Source organism: Callorhinus ursinus, unplaced genomic scaffold (genome assembly GCF_003265705.2).
Source record: "Callorhinus ursinus isolate GAN/ISIS: 27379988/994484 unplaced genomic scaffold, GSC_fseal_2.0 scaffold867, whole genome shotgun sequence".
In the NCBI taxonomy this organism is placed as follows: domain Eukaryota; kingdom Metazoa; phylum Chordata; class Mammalia; order Carnivora; family Otariidae; genus Callorhinus; species Callorhinus ursinus.
In genome coordinates this window covers 711-15,876 of record NW_027397922.1, presented here as the reverse complement: position 1 = coordinate 15,876, position 15,166 = coordinate 711, and the positions used below count along the sequence as shown (strand labels likewise).

At 51.1% G+C, this 15,166-nt stretch overlaps 1 protein-coding gene and 1 long non-coding RNA gene across 4 annotated transcripts; one reads left to right on the top strand and one right to left on the bottom strand.

Annotated features, from left to right (window-relative positions):
* Window positions 1-15: 15 nt before the first annotated feature.
* LOC112818828 (uncharacterized) lies at window positions 16-3,889 on the top strand. 3 transcript variants are annotated; one of them, XR_012377410.1, is made up of 4 exons: window positions 16-306; window positions 589-750; window positions 943-1,325; window positions 3,230-3,889. It is a non-coding gene; the product is annotated as an uncharacterized lncRNA (long non-coding RNA). The 3 variants fall into 3 exon arrangements; XR_012377409.1 differs by lacking the exon at window positions 16-306 and having other exon boundaries at window positions 375-750; window positions 940-1,325; XR_012377408.1 differs by lacking the exon at window positions 16-306 and having other exon boundaries at window positions 376-750.
* A 3,427-nt stretch (window positions 3,890-7,316) lies between these two features.
* LOC112818829 (amine oxidase [copper-containing] 3-like) lies at window positions 7,317-14,941 on the bottom strand. The gene is made up of 5 exons (XM_073890561.1): window positions 14,803-14,941; window positions 14,377-14,531; window positions 10,277-10,561; window positions 9,435-9,565; window positions 7,317-9,189 (listed from the first exon to the last, which is right to left on the bottom strand). The coding sequence occupies exons 3-5, from the start codon at window positions 10,530-10,532 to the stop codon at window positions 8,914-8,916; spliced, it is 663 nt and encodes a 220-aa protein (XP_073746662.1). The 5' UTR covers window positions 10,533-10,561; window positions 14,377-14,531; window positions 14,803-14,941; the 3' UTR covers window positions 7,317-8,913.
* Between the last annotated feature and the right edge of the window lie 225 nt (window positions 14,942-15,166).

The following is a 15,166-nucleotide window of genomic DNA, read 5'->3' as shown; positions in this document are numbered from 1 at the left end:
CTGGGCACTGGGGGACACGGAGGGGCAGCGGGGAGGCTGGCCGGGTTTACATTCCCTCTCCACTCCTTTCTCACTCCCGCCATCACCCATGGCCGTCACCAGCACACTACACAGGGACAAAATAATGAAGATAGCCATAGTTAAATCTCCTGGATGGTCCTTAGGCTCCTGAATCATTATGCAGAATGGGAAATAGAAAGATAAAAGACAGACAGGACCTGGGTGCAAGACGTCTCTTTGAGTCTCTGGAGTTTCCTGCTCTCTGAGAGGTGCCGCTGGGCAAGAGGCATGATGGGCACATTGAAGGTAAGCAGCCAAGGGCAGATGGTTGGGCGGGGGTGGGGGTGGAGCTGGAGGGGTCAGGGGTCAGGCCAAACTCAGGAGGTGGGGCTGAAGTAGGAACCTGGACTTTAAGTGGCCCATGTAATCCTCTGCCCTCTTGTTCCAAATCAAACACTCAGGGTCAGGGTTGGGGAACCAAGTTGGAGGAAGGGTAGGTTTTGGAAATAACACAGCTGGAGGGAGGCAAGAGGAAGAAGGAACTGGGACAGAAAGGGACTGTCCGTGGGTTCTTCCTCCACCCTCCAGATGGAACCTTTTTCTTGGCTGCGAGGCCGCAAGCGAAACTCACCTGCCCACACCTCTCCAGTGGGGTCCCCCCCCTTCCCTCCAGGCTCTGCTTCTCATCACTCTCTCCGACTCCTCACCAGCCATCAGCCAGAGCCCTGTCGGCGGGCTCCAGCTTGGAGAGTAATGCTGAGAGCACAAAGCACCTGGGCGGAGTTGGGAGGCTGAAGGGCTGAGCCAGATCTACAGTGGGGAGGCTCTGAGCACCCTAGATCACTGGAGGGGAGTAGACGGGGTGGGGAGCCAGTCAGAAATTGGGGCGGTGGGGGGCAGGTGCAGAGTGTAACAGAAATCCCTTGTCTCCCCTTTAAGCAGGACTGATGGGCCAGGTCTGAGGTCAGGGGGCTTGGAAAACTGGCTGTGGAATTAACTTAGCAGCCCACAGCCCTCAACTCCAGGAAACCCTCCACTGAAATGTTGCAGAAGCAGAGAGCGAAGCCACCTCCCATTCTCCGCCAGGTGACCTGTAAGAGGCCACCCTCATCTGGACGGCCAGGTCCTGAGGGGAATAAGGAGAGACTGAGGGTTCCACGGAGGGGACATGCTTCCCTCGTGAGCCTGGGGGAGAATCCTTTCCAACGTGGACCTGCCCAGGAAGATTTGCCTGGGAAGACGTTAGTTGGACCTTGCAGGCAGAATGCGTTCGTGGGACAGAAAGAGGAAAGACATGACGGCCAAAGGAAACAGAAGGTGCAAAGGTAAAGAAACTCAAAACAGCCCAACATGGGCAGGAAACAGCCAAAAGGTTGGTGTATTGGGTGTGAGGTGGGGACAAAATGGGGGGCAGAAGAGGTAGGATCAGGAAGTTTTGTGCGGTACCCGTTTCAAGCAAGGTCGTAATTGCGGGTAGGCAGTGAGGCGTCTCAGAACCTGGGAGAGTTAAACCAGGTAAATCGATAACAAAAAAGGCAGGTTATCCAGAAACATTAATACATCCAGCTGTAGTTTTGTTTTTGTTTTTAAAGATAGTATCTTTAAGTAATCTCTGCAATGTGGGGCTCGAACTCGCAACCCCAAGATCCAGAGGCACTTGTTCCACCCAGTGAGCCAGCCCGGCGCCCTGCATTCAGCTGTATTTTGATATGGAAACTCAAAGGGTTTTCCTTTCCCTTGTTCTTTAATGTGGTAGGGGTACTGGCGCCCATTCCAAAGTGGTGCAAAAGGCAGGGCCCTCCATCCCATAATAACTCCCCCCTTGCTGATCTGGTTTCAGACTCTGCAGAAGCTCTTTGTGGAAAAAAAGCATTTTAAATATATTTTTTAAAAGATTTTATTTATTTATTTGACAGAGAGAGACATAGCGAGAGAGGGAACACAAGCAGGGGCAGTGGGAGAGGGAGAAGCAGGCTTCCCGCCGAGCAGGGAGCCCGATGCGGGGCTCGATCCCAGGACCCTGGGACCATGACCTGAGCCGAAGGCAGACGCTTAACTGACTGAGCCACCCAGGCGCCCCAGCATTTTAAATATTTCTAATTTTAAAAATGTTCTGAAAACACTTTGATGAACAAACACAGAATGTTTGGTAAACAATCTAGAAAACATAAAGGAATATACTGTGACAAATGTACTTCCCTTTCGTCCCTCAGGTCCGAGGGACGCAGAAACGAGCCCTTTAACCAGTACCCCGTGGGTCATCCAGGGCTACTGTGGGGTGAGAGGAAAAGGAGGGAATAGGGCTTTGGCACAGGAGAAAGTGGGTGTGGGTCAACGCCCAGGGCAGGTCCCCCCTCCCATCACCACCCTAGCGAGGCTGGCCTCAGGGCCGCAGAAAGTGAACCTGATAGCCGTGACGGCTGTCACCTGAAGACTAGCTGACCACCACCCCCAAATCCCAGACTACAGAGTCTTCCCTAACCCTGAAGATGAGCAGCCCCCAAATCATGCCTGTTATTCAATTTCCCGCGAACCAGGTACCAGGGCACTGAGCTTGTTACCTGATATAGAAACATAAAGAAACATGACATTCAATCCCTACCCCTGAGGGTTGGGGAGCAGAATCCGCATCCAGGGCTCCCATCCACTGAGCAGTAACATGGAGACAAGGGACTGGAGAATTTCTTGCAGTCAGGACAGGGACTATAGCTTACGACCACGAAGGCAAGAAGGGGGTCATTGGAAACGGGCTGTGTGACATTTAGAGTAAGAAGAACCAGAATCTTTTTTTTTTTTTTTAACCACTGGCATTACAAGATACTGTCAATCTTTTTTCTTTTTTTAAGATTTTATTTATTTATTTAATAGAGAGAGAGAGCACACCCAAGCAGGGGGTAGCGGGAGAGGGAGAGGCAGGCTCCCCCCTGAGCAGGGAGCCTGATACGGGGCTTGATCCCAGGACCCTGGGGTCATGACCTGAGCCAAAGGCAGACGCTTTAACTGACTGAGCCACCCGGGCACCAGATACTGTCAATCTTAAAATTCTTTTGACAATATTCATGTAAAAAAATAGTATCTCGTTATTATTTTGTATTTACTATATTACTAGAGAGATTGAATATCTTTTCATATGTTCATTGGCTATTTGTATATCTTTTGCTAATTGCTTATTCATATTTTTTGTCCTACATACAAAGATAAAACATTTATTTTTCTGCTGGACTTACAGGATTTTTTTCCTTCGGTGACCACAGTTCTTGGTCACGCCGCTTTGAAGAATGAAGAGGTAAACCAGATGAAAAGTGGTGGGCAGCAAAGCAAAGTTTCTTGAGTGATAGTAAAGTTTATTGAGTGACAGTACAAAGCTCCCGAAGAGGGAGGGGACCTGAGAGGGTTGCCTAAGATGGACCAGGATCTAACGCCGAGACCTAGCCCTGGCCACAAGGCAGTGTGCCAGCCGGGGAACTCGAGTCCGGGCTCTTTGGGGAGTTACTGTCTCAGCTCCCAGCTAAGAACACACTGTTATGATGGCTCCCATTTCTCTAACCAGTGTTGCCAAGCAGAGGTCAACGTTCACTCCAGTAAGGTATCGCCAGGCTCTCACATGGGGAGGTGGGTCACCACTGGGGGAGAACCCTTTGCCTTGGCTGGTGGGGAAGCTGGTATATAAGAGAGGCCACCCCTGACCACCTTCTCTACGTGTCTTGCTGTCACATTATGCCCTCTGATATCGTTTCATTCAAATCTTCCCAACCGTCAGGCCCAAATACCCTAAAAACTTGCGGGAAAAGTGTCCCTTTTTGGAGAATTACTCAGGAGACAGGAACACGCACGCTGCTCCTCTCATTAGGACATATTTCCCTTTGAATAAACGTGGCCCCGGCCTCTATGAATGGGATGAGTTGATCCCTGGGAGCCAGGGTCCACCCCCAGCCTGCAGGCTGAAGACTGGGCCCCAGAACATGGTATCTGAGCAGAGCTGCCACCCCAGAGGCCTTGAGCGGTCGGCTGGGCCCACCTGGTCCCTCACAGGTCAAGCTCCTCTTGGATCTGCATTGTAGGGGGACAGCTCTGGCTATGGCGTGGGTATGGGTGGATGCTTGGGTATGGGACAGACTAGAGGCAGAGGGCCAGGGTGAGGCCAGCGACCTCGAGGACAGAGGAGAAGGCATGAGTCTGAGATGTTTAAGGGCAGAGGTGATGGGGCCAGGTGCCTGACTGGGTGTGGGTAGGTGAGAATGAGCACAGTGTCTTAGGTGACACAAAGGTTTCCTGTGACCTGATGGGCTTTTTTCCAGAAAGGATGTACCTGAAGAGCAGCAAGTTTAAGGGAGAACCAACAAGGTTGAGTTTGAGGTGCTCATGGGAAGTCCCTGTATAGATGCCTAGAAATAGGGCCATTGGCTCTATGGGTCTTGGGCGTAGGAGAGGTGTTTTAAGCTAGAAATCCAGATTTGGGCCAACAACAAGTATTAGCAGTTCAAGTAAGAGAGGCTGAGATCACCTGGGGGGGACTTCTGGACAGAGAAGAGAGGAGACCCAAGACAGAGTCCTGGAAAATGCCAAGGTTTGGGGCTATGTGGGCTGGTGGGGGGGGGGCAGAGGTAAAGGAGCCATCGTGGAAGATTGTGAAGCAGCAAATACGGACAAGGAGGGTCAGAATGTGGGGAAGTCAAGACAGGAGAGAATTTCAAGAAGGGGGTAGGCAGTGTTGTCAAATGTCACTGAGAGGTCCAGAAGGTAGGTGCCCGGAAAGGCCCATTGATTAGAAGTCACTGGTGACCTTTGTTGGGGCAGCGTCTGTGGATGTGGGCCAGCAGAGGGAGGGCAGCGGGTGGAGGAGTGATGGGGGTGGGGCACTCCTTGGAGGAAGGTGTTTTTGTGAAGGCACAGGCGGAGAGAAGACCCCCGCCCGGGAGATGCAGGGTCCCCGGGGAAGGCTTGGCAAGATGAGAGTCGAGAAGAGCCAGTCAAGAGGCAGAGAGGGAAAATACAAGCGGAGGAGCGGATAACTGAAGGAGAACCTTCTGGAAGGAGCCCGAAGGGTGGGGTTCCCCCTTAACCAGGTAAAGAGGCTGTGGAATTAATGAGTCCATCCTCATCGCCAAATCCAGTCAAAGAAGCCGTCAGGGGGGCGCCAGGTACTTTCTCTTTTATAGGGGTTTAATTTTTTTCAGACCCACTTTGTACCATATGAAGTCTACAAGGATGATCTAACCAATTATCGCATAACCACACCGACTTCAGAAGAGCCTGATTGTTGGGTGGGATTTTTTCTTCAGCAACTGACTTTCCCAAGCGATCCGTTAATTGAACTATAATAACTCTTCCATTCAGGAGGTAATGGGCTGCTGGGAGAAAGACCAGTCAGGGGCCAGAGATCCCACCTCATTTTCCCAGCAAGCTCGGCAGAAGGTGGGAGGAGAAAGGCATCCAGATGTGGGGTTCTGATCGGGGTGCTCTGAAACAGGGCCTCATGGGGCCAGACTCTCCACAGGAGTCTGCCGGGGGGGCCCTGCCACAGTTCAGGCCACCACCATTTCTTACTTCTGACTCACTGCCCATGGCCAGGTCTTCTGTCAGCTCCATTCTTTGTAGCTGGGCCAAAGGGAATGTCCTGAAAGGCAAATCTGACTCTTGTCACTCCTTGCCCCAAATCCTTTCATGACTCTGCATTTTTCTTTAGGGTAACCGTGGCTTACAAGAACACGCTTCGTCTGTCCCCTGCTTGTCCCTCCAGGCTTCCTTAGAGCCCATATGCCTATCAATGAACTTAAGTACTTGGATGGTGCCGCTTTGTCACCTCCTGGCCTTTGATCACGCTGTTTCCCCAGCCTGGAAAATTCTCTCCCTTGTCCTCCTTGTCCCAAGTTTAGACATCGTGTCCCACAGGAAGCCTTCCACAGTCCCTAAGTTTGAGTCAGGAGCCCCTGCTCTTGTCCTCCTCTCTCCTCCCTGCAGTCCTGACTGCAACTCTCCTTTCCTAGCCTCCCTCCTCCGAGGACAAAAATTGTGCGTCTTATTCACTAACGCATCCTAGTGCCTCGCATGTGCCTGGCCCTTAGAAGGCGCACTATAAATCTTTGTTGGATGTATGAAGGAATCCTCTTGCACTTGGAGCTGGAGCCCTTCCCAGGGGCTGCAGGAGGAGAGCAGAGGCAGGAGAACACATGTTGTGCTCCTTCCAGAACGTTCTAGTGTCTACATTCCTAGAGAAGTCCCAGCTATGCCCTCTGAGCTAAGCCTCAGGCTCTCCTTGTCCAGCTCCTGTTAGGGCAAGGGGCCCATGTCCTAAAGATTTTAGCTTTGGGGGCACTGGTTCCTTCAGAACTTAACATGCTTGGTAAGTATTCACTCCTATCACTGGATCACAAATGTGAGGCCAACATTCTAAGCTGGCCTCAGTGGTCTAAGGAAGAGACTAGGTTTGGGTAGGGGGCTGGGAATCCACCCCGCGGCCCTTCTGACCCCAGCTGGGCAGGCGTTCTAATGATCCACATGTCCCTCCTGCCTCCTCTCATTTGAGGCTGGAACATGTGGTGTCACCCCTGTGAGGAAATGTAAAGACACAACCACACACACAAGCTGGTGAGCATTCACACCCACTCACACATATGACCGCGTACAAACACTCATGTTCTTTGGTGTGGACGTGGGTTTCAAGGTCATGAGATTCACGTGAGTGTGATGGGCTGGGGGGAGGGGCGGACACCAGCATTCCCGCCTTCCCTTTCCCCCAGCACTGACCGCCGTGCGGCTGGTCATAAGAAGGAGCCATACAAGGTGGAAAACCGATCTGCTCGTGATAGAGAAAGTACTCAGGTCAGGGAGAGAGGAAGTACAAGGTCCGTATCGGAGTCACGGTTGGCCTTAGCATCCATGGCTTTTCTCCTCTGTCCCAGGCTTCAGTGGCTTCTCGCCCTCAATCTCCGTGTTCTGTCACTCCGGCTTCCAGCTCAGGCAGTGCCATAAATGAACCCGGCCCAGGCTCTCAGCAGGCAGAAGTCACCTCTCTCCATTGCTTCCCATTGTCCCCTCTTTTAAGAGACACAGAGAGGAAACAAGAGAGGGACAGAGATGGAGACAGGGAGAGAGAGAGAGAGCACGACCGAGGCTTAAGATTGTCTTCAGGGCTGGACAGGCAAGAGAAGCGCACAGGAGTTATCCACCAGAGGCCACATCCATTTCTCTGGGTCTCAGAGACCGACCAAATCGAGTCCCTGGGTCCATATTCATTCACTTTACTTTACCCCTACCCTCACCCCTTCTTAAAAGACTTGTCAGTAGCAAACCAACCAACCAACCAACAAGTCAGGTCCTGTTTGGGCCCATTTTTTATTTATTTTGAATAGGTAATACAGTCACATGGCTCAAATTTCAAAACACACAAAAGGGTATGGAGTGCTAAGTCTCCTCCTTCCTCTTTCCCCACCCTTCCCCAAAAGCAACCAGTATCACTGGTTTCTTCTGGATATGCATATATAGTAAATATGTATAGTTTCCCCCTTTCTACCACACAAAGGCAAAGCGCACCACACACACTTCCGTGCCTTGCCGTTTTCACTCGAAGATCTTTCCCTATTAGTACACACAGAGTACTCGAGTACTAGTACTCGAGTACTCTAGGACTCCAGTACTAGCTGGAGCTGCACAGCCCTGCATTATAAGGCTGCGTAGGAGTTCAGTTAACCAATCCTCGAGGAAAGGATGTGCCTGTAGTTCCAATCTCTCACCATGGGCGCACCCGCCCCTCACCCAGAGCCCCTGAGAGACAGCATGGTGGGAGCCAGCCCCCAGCTCATTTGCGTGGCCACAAGTGGTGGCCACTGGAGTTCCAAGGTCTCAGAGCTTCCCACCGTTGGCGCCCCCCTGCTGTCCGTGTCCGCTGCTGCGGAGTCTGTGCGCTCACTGGTCACACACACGCCTGGCCCAGATGACCGCCCCTCATCACCCCGGTACCCACAGGTCCGCCTCAGATGCTAACTTGAGAGGCTGCCGTGAGACCGTCCTTTGCCAGAAAGTGCAAAGCAGGCGAATACAAAGCGGCCGAGGGGACTTGCGGGAATTACAGCCTGCCCCGGGACAGGGGTGGGGACAACTCCTACTCTAGTCTGTGACAGACACAGGGGGACAGACAGGGATTGTCCTCTCAAACCAGAGGTCCCTTGCATTTTGAGACTTCCATGGGCAGAGAGCCGGGAGAGGAGACCTAAATTAGAAATGAAGACGAGGGGAGCATCGGGACAGAGGCATATCCTCTCAGGCCTGGGAGGGAAATCCGAGGCTGTAAGAGCAGGTGGCGACAGGAGGAGGCGGAAGTAGGCAAGGGAAGGAAGAGGGAGAGGAGAAGTTGGGTAAGAGGAATGTGGGCTAAGGACCCCCTTCTAGCTCCTCCGTGGAGGCGTAGGCCTGGCAGGAGCCCTGCCCTGGAGCGTCTAGGGGACTAGCCCCAGCGCCGCAACACCATCCTCACCTTCCGAGGAAGGAACTGAGGAGGCTCAGGAGATGGGTTGAAAAACAACAGGGGAAAGCCGGAAAGCAAAAAAAAAAACAAAACAAAACCACAAAAAAACAGGAGTCTTCTGGGAAAAGCTTGGCCATCAGTCCGGGCTTCAGCTGGCCATTCTTCTCTGTGGGACGGGAACCCAGCAGGTCTGGGGTCAACAAAGCTGAGTCATGTCTCTGCCCCTCCCCCAGTGCCAGGCATCACAGGCTCAGGATGCTCCCAGCAGGGAGGGGGTGTCAGGGAGGGCGACAGAGAGGGGGCCTGGGGAGAAGGGGAGGCAGGGAGCCTTGGGCTGGAAGGAAGGAAGAGAAGAGGGCGCCAGGCCGCCTGGCCCAGCACCTACCGCTCCCCTCCCCACGCACCCTGGCCCTGGGGCCCCTGACCATATTTCCCGCCCCGGGGACCCCCTAGTTGTGAGAGAAGCCCCCATGGGAGAAGGCAGGGAGGTCTGGGGCGCAGGCAGCAGCCTGGGGAAGGCAAGCCAGGGGGTTGGCCTCGCAGGCCCCGGCACCCTGGTCCTCCCGGAAATAGACCGAGTCCGCAGACTCGAAGGAGGGGTCCTGGTCAAAGAAGTTGTAGGGTCGGAGGAAGAAGCCCACACCATTCCCCACCGTCACCGTGCTGGGAACGTCTTCTGCGTGTGGGATGTGCAGGAAACCAGCCGTCACCCAGGCCACCAAGTCCTGGCAGGGGAGAAAAAAGAGGGTCCTGAGGCCTGGCTTTGTGAGGGACAGGCCCGCCTCCTCCAGCAGCCTCGGGTGTGAGGATTCCCCTTGCCAGCCCAGGAAGAATATGAAATCACAAAGCTTTCTTTCTTGGTAGGTCCTAAAGACCCCCAAGGAATGTGGCTTTAGGAGTGAACAAGGTGGCTCATCCTTGCTTCCTTTGCCTCCCCCTCTTGCTTCCACCCCCTCCACGGTCAATGGACCTCTCCAGCAATGGTCTCATTGTTGATGAAGTCAGCGAAGTCCACGGTGGGAGTCCAAGGGTCGTTCAGATTGTAGATGCTGGTGCTGCTTCGCTCCGCCTCCTTCCGCTGGGTCACCGCCAGATGGTACCCCATAGGAGATTTGGATTCGATCACAAGGTCACCAAGCTGTCCTACTGCCCGAAGCTGCACTGAAGAGGGAACACAAAGGGGAAATGAGCACAAAGGTCTCGCGGTGTCGAGCCTCATTTTCATTCTCTGTACACTTGTTCTCTTTCTGTCTCTCTGTCCCATAGAGTTCCTGAGTTTGTTCCATATCCTGTATTACCAACGTCCACCGGCCCACTGTTCAGACCTCAGATAGGAATGTCATCCTCACACGTCCATCCAGATCTGAGCCCGCACCGTGGACGCATGTGTGTAGATGTGGCCTGATTCCCATCTTCAGTCCATTCCAGGATGTCAAATGCCTGGATGTTAGGGCATGTTCCCTCAGATCCGTGTTCCTCTCTTACTCTTTGTTTTCTCCTCCAACTTTTATTGTGAACATTTTAAACGTGCAGAAAAGTTGAAAGAATGGCCCAGTGAACACCCATGAACCCACAACCTAGATTCCACCTTCAACATCTTATTATATTTGAGTCAGCATGGAGTTCTCCATCTATGCGTCCATCCAGTAGGCTTCATTTGGAGTAGTGTTAAGATTGTGGCCTCAGGAATGTGTGTGTGTGTGATTGTGTGTGTGCATGCACACCCACGGGAGATTGGGGCCAAGTAGCTTCTCAGCAACATGGGCCCTTCTTATGGTCCACCTCCTCCAGTGCTGACACCCGCCACTCACCTCCCCCAGCTGAAGGCTCTCTCCAAGGAGCTGTTCTGCGGCAGCGGCTCCCCAGCAAAGCTGAGCAGCTGGATGCGGTAGCCCCGCGGGTGACCCCACTTGTTGCTGTGGTTGCTGGCCAGGTACACGTAGTGGGGGAGGGCGCCTCCCAGGGGGAAGGCGGCCTGCTCCTCGGTCTCCAGCAGCTTCCGGGTCACCTGCAGCCTCTGCATCTGGTGCTCGGGGCTCCAGGGTACCGCCGTGGGGACATAGGTCATGTCCTCAGCCCAGACCCAGTTCTCCAGTCCTGCGGGGCGGGCGGGGGGTGGGGTGGGGTGGAGGCAGGTGGGGGGAGGGAGGGCTGGTAATGCAGCTGCCCTGTCCCCTCTGGACTCTGTCCCTGCCCCGCCACTCACCGCTTCAGAGTGGGGCCAAGGAGAAACCCAGAATGGAGTGTGTCCCTGCTTCCCTTCCCTCCACCCAAGATAGCCCTGACCCAGAGATTTGGAGAAGGTCTTTCTGCCTAATGTCATCTTTGGTAATAATGCTGGATGCCTTGTGACTGGGCCTCCACTGACGTCCTCCCTTTGAGGGCCTGCAAGGGAGGATGGTTGACCTGAAGTTGGAGCAGCCTAGCAGGCAATGTGCAGTCAGATTCCTTCTGACCCTATGCCTCATGTGTGAAGCCCTATAGCGTCACCAGAACTGCCTTATCATGAACATAGGAACAGTGGTTGCTCACCTTCACTCCTCCTCAAGGAGCTCTGCACCGCAGGGCACTGAGGCTTTACTTGCACTGCAGCCTTATAAAGGAGGAACTACACCTGTGCCCATTGAGAATTTAAGTTTAGGCTTAATTTAAGGCTTAGAGAATTTAAGTAACGTGCTCTGGCTTGTCACCAAGGGTATGTGGTTACCATGACGGTGGTGCTGGCGACCCCAGTCTTACTCTGGGGTCTGCACTGCCCACACAGCGGCACACACAGGAGAGCCACATTGAGGGGGCACACCCCATGCAGACAGCAGTGGTGCAGGCCAGAGGGAAGGAAAATCGGAGCCAGGGCCCGATGCTGCCGGAGCTTCGTGGTGCTTCCTATCATCTGGGGTTTGGCAAGGAATTAAGAACAGGGCCAAAGGCACGGTCTGTTCCTTGAACTCTGGGAATTTTGAATGATTTTTATCAGAATCTCACTAGGTACCCTATTAGGAGTCAACTTAAGGGATCTGAGACCAAAGAGCAATAAACGAACACAAGCCAAAGCAGAGAGCAGAGACTGATGAAGCAGACTCCCGCTTTCCTTTTGTGGATTCACTGACCCTCCGTCCACACCCCAGGGTTTCTACCCATAGGTGACAATTAAAGGCCAACAGTTCTTTCCGGAACATCCACACAGTGGGCTCATATGGACAACAATGACAGCAACAATGGCTAATACTTCTCACTACTTGTCAGGCACGGTTCAAAGAGTTTGAAGAGACGTCCTCGCTTAGGTACAGAGATAAAGAGAGATGTGTGTGTCAGGTGGAATACATATGCATCTTTTCTAGTTAAGTCCAATGAGTGAGCCTAAAAGCAATGATGTCCCATTGCTAATGAGCACTCCTGGTACCCTGGGCTTGGTTTCTAAAGAGTATCCTCCAGTAAAAAGGAACCAGAGCTCCTTGGAGAGGGGGTTGGGTTCCAGGGCTGGAGCAGGGAAAATACAAGATCAAATTGGAATATCCTGGGGCGCCTGGGTGGCTCAGTCAGTTAGGCATCTGTCTTTGGCTCAGGTCATGATCTCAGGGTCCTGGAATTGAGCCCTGCATCGGGCTCCCTGCTCAGCGGGGATTCTGCTTCTCCCTCTCCTTCTGCCTCTCCCCCTGCTTGTGCTCTGTCTCTCTCTCTCAGATGAATAAAAAAAAATTGGAACATCCTGTGGTGCCAAAAAGAAAGAAGCACTCCAAAAAGGATGGAGGCATATCGAAAGGACACAAGAACCAACTGGAAGCATCTCCCAATGACCAATATTGGAACAGTGCAAGGAACAGAATAAATAACACTGCTGGGTTGTAAACCTTAAGATAAAATAAATATCCATGAATCAATGCAGTTATGAATAATTACATGCATAAATCAATGTAAAAGGAGGATAACTTTTCCTTTGGAGAATTCTAATTAATCAATGTATAAAGAATAAAGAAAAAAATTGAGATGACCAGTAGGGAAATATTGCAGTAATAATTCTTGCAAAAAAAAAAAAAGTCTACCAACAGATGCTAAAAATCAGTGGGCAAGAATTTAAGAAGAAAAGAAATAGGATATTTGCATAGCATCACAGTAATTGCCCCAAGATATTGATTAACTGCAAATGGAAAAATGCTAACTTTTTAAAAAAGATTTTATTTACTTATTTATTTATTTATTTATTTATTTATTTATTTGACAGAGAGAGAGAGAGAGAGCACAGCAGGGGGAACTGACAGACAGAGGGAGAGGGAGAAGCAGGCTTCCTGCTGAGCAGAGAGCCCAAAGTGGGGCTTGATCCCAGAACCCTGGGCTCATGACCCAAGCTGAAGACAGACACTTAACTGACTGAGCCACCCAGGTGCCCTGGAAAAGTAGTAACTTGTGCAATGGAGAAAGCCAGAAGACACCATCTTAACCAAGTTCTTGAGGTCAACATCTCTGGTAATAAGACATCTCAACCTCATGTACCCCTTGATATTATGCACTGTGAAGGGCATAATGTCATTTCTCTGGTTTTCTTGCAAAAAAAAGGAAGTACAATCTCAATCTTAGCATGAGAAAATAACAGAGAAATCAGATTTGAAAGATGCTGTATAAAATAATGACCCAAATCTTCCTTAGTGTCAAGGTCATGAAAGACAAGAAAAGCCTAAGGAGCTGTCATAGATTGGAGGAAACTAAGAAGAAAAGTTACCTAAATGCAGTGTGGGATCCTGGATTAGATCCTGGAACAGAAAAAGAAAGTTAATGAAAGAACTAATGAAACTCTAATAAGGTCTGTAGTTTAGTTAATAGTACTGTAATAATGTTAATCTCCTGGTTTTGATTGCCATACTGTGGTTGTGTAAGATGTTAACATTAGGGGGAACTGGGTGAAGGGTATATGGGAACTGGACAACGTTTGCAACTTTTCTTAAGTCTAAAATTATTTCAAAAGAGAAAGCGTTTTTGGGGCACCAGACTGGCTCAGTCGGAAAAGCAAGCAAATCTCAATCTTGGGGTTGTGAGTTCGAGTCCCATGCTGGGTGTAGAGATTATTGAAAGAAAGAAAGATTTTTTTTTTTTTTAAAGAGAAAGCATCTTAAAGTACTCATCATTAATCCTCAAATAGTCTTACTAAGAATGCACTGTTACACCATTTTTACACTTGGGTAAAGTGAGGCACAGAGCAGTTAAACATAAAAGTGTTTCTATCATACACATTTTTCAAGGCACTCCACATGTTCTCCACTCCTCTGTTAGAATGTAAGCCTCTTGAGAGTAGGGATGTTGTTTCTTTTGTTAAATTGCATTAATGCAGTGATTGGCACAAATATGCATTCATGGGGAGCCTGGGTGGCCAGTCAGTTAGGCGTCCGACTCTTGATTTCAGTTTAGGTCATGATCTCAGAGTCATGAGACGGAGCTCCACATTGGGCTCCGTTCCTGGTGTAGAACCGGCATAAGATTCTCTCTCTTTCCCTCTGCCCCTCCCCCTGCTCCCTCTCTCTAAAAAAGAGAAAACGGATTTAGTAACTGTTGCTTGCATGAATGATATGCAGTTATCTGAAAAAACAGAGGTGGCAAAATATATGTATGTTATGAATCAAATTTGGTAATAAAAATTTGAAATATTTATATCAGTATGTCATATTTATAGATGGTATACAATATAACAAATGTTATAATTTATTAAATATTGCAGATGCCATATTTTAAAATATGGAAGAATTTTATTTTTAAGTATGCAAGAATAACCGATCTGCTAAGGATGAAAATCTCTGTGGAATCCGACTTTCACCTTTACTTCATATGTTTTTATATTTTTAATGTTTCAGTGACAGTTCTTAAAGCTAGGCATGGAGACCTCAGCCCCCTCTGCGGGAATCCTTGCTTCCCCAGGGATGTCTTACCTCCTACATCCAGATCCACCTTGAAGTGGGCGCTGTGGGTGTGCACGGTGCCCAGCGTGTGCTCCCCAACCTGGTTCCCGTACCTTCGGGCGGCACCAAAGAGGAATGCTGAGCTGATGTAGCCGGTGGCGTGGAATCGGACTTCTATGGCCCCACTGGAATGGAAGACCATATCCCACAGGTAGTCATAATTGAGCAAGGTCGACACAGATCTGACCACCAGCACTGTCTCTACAAGGCCCCCAAAATAATGGGAGTAGAAATTTGAGTGGTGTCGCCTCAGGGGGAGGCCCTGGTTCTGTTCGAACACACAAATGGCATCACGTATTGTCTTGGGGGTGTGGGATTCCAGAAGGAAGTGCCAGTCCACGTAGGTGGCCAGGTAGGGGCAGTCCACCCCCCGGGTCAGGGGAGTGGAGTACTTGCCCATGCCAAAGCTGCCATCCATATAGCGGGTCAGCATTGCTGCAGGGGAATTTCCACCATAGACGACCAAGGCCTCCTGGAAGCTGATCTCATAAGCTAGTCGTTCTCCCCGGAAGCGGATGTCAAAGATCCTGGGGCCACTGAAAGCTCCAAGGCCAAAGGAGAAAGTCCACCACGAGGAGGTCACTCGACTCCCCTGGACACTGAAGCGGGGGCCCTGGGGATGGACCTGCAGAGGAGGAGCCGGACCGGGAGGCCCCTTGGACTTGAGGGACCAGGGCCCACCTGTGCCATTGTCTGGGATCAGCACCACGTTCACCAGGCCAGCCTCAAACTGGTCCTCCAGCTGGGCCAAACTCTCGTA

Excerpts from the sequence above, each read along its gene's own strand:
- LOC112818829 (XM_073890561.1), bottom strand. The coding sequence starts at position 10,532 with ATGACCTATGTCCCCACGGCGGTACCCTGGAGCCCCGAGCACCAGATG. Across the intron at positions 9,566-10,276 it reads GAGAGCCTTCAGCTGGGGGA|GGTACCATCTGGCGGTGACC; the intron begins GGTGAGTGGCGG and ends AATCTCCTATGG. Across the intron at positions 9,190-9,434 it reads ATGAGACCATTGCTGGAGAG|GACTTGGTGGCCTGGGTGAC; the intron begins GTCCATTGACCG and ends CTCCCCTGCCAG.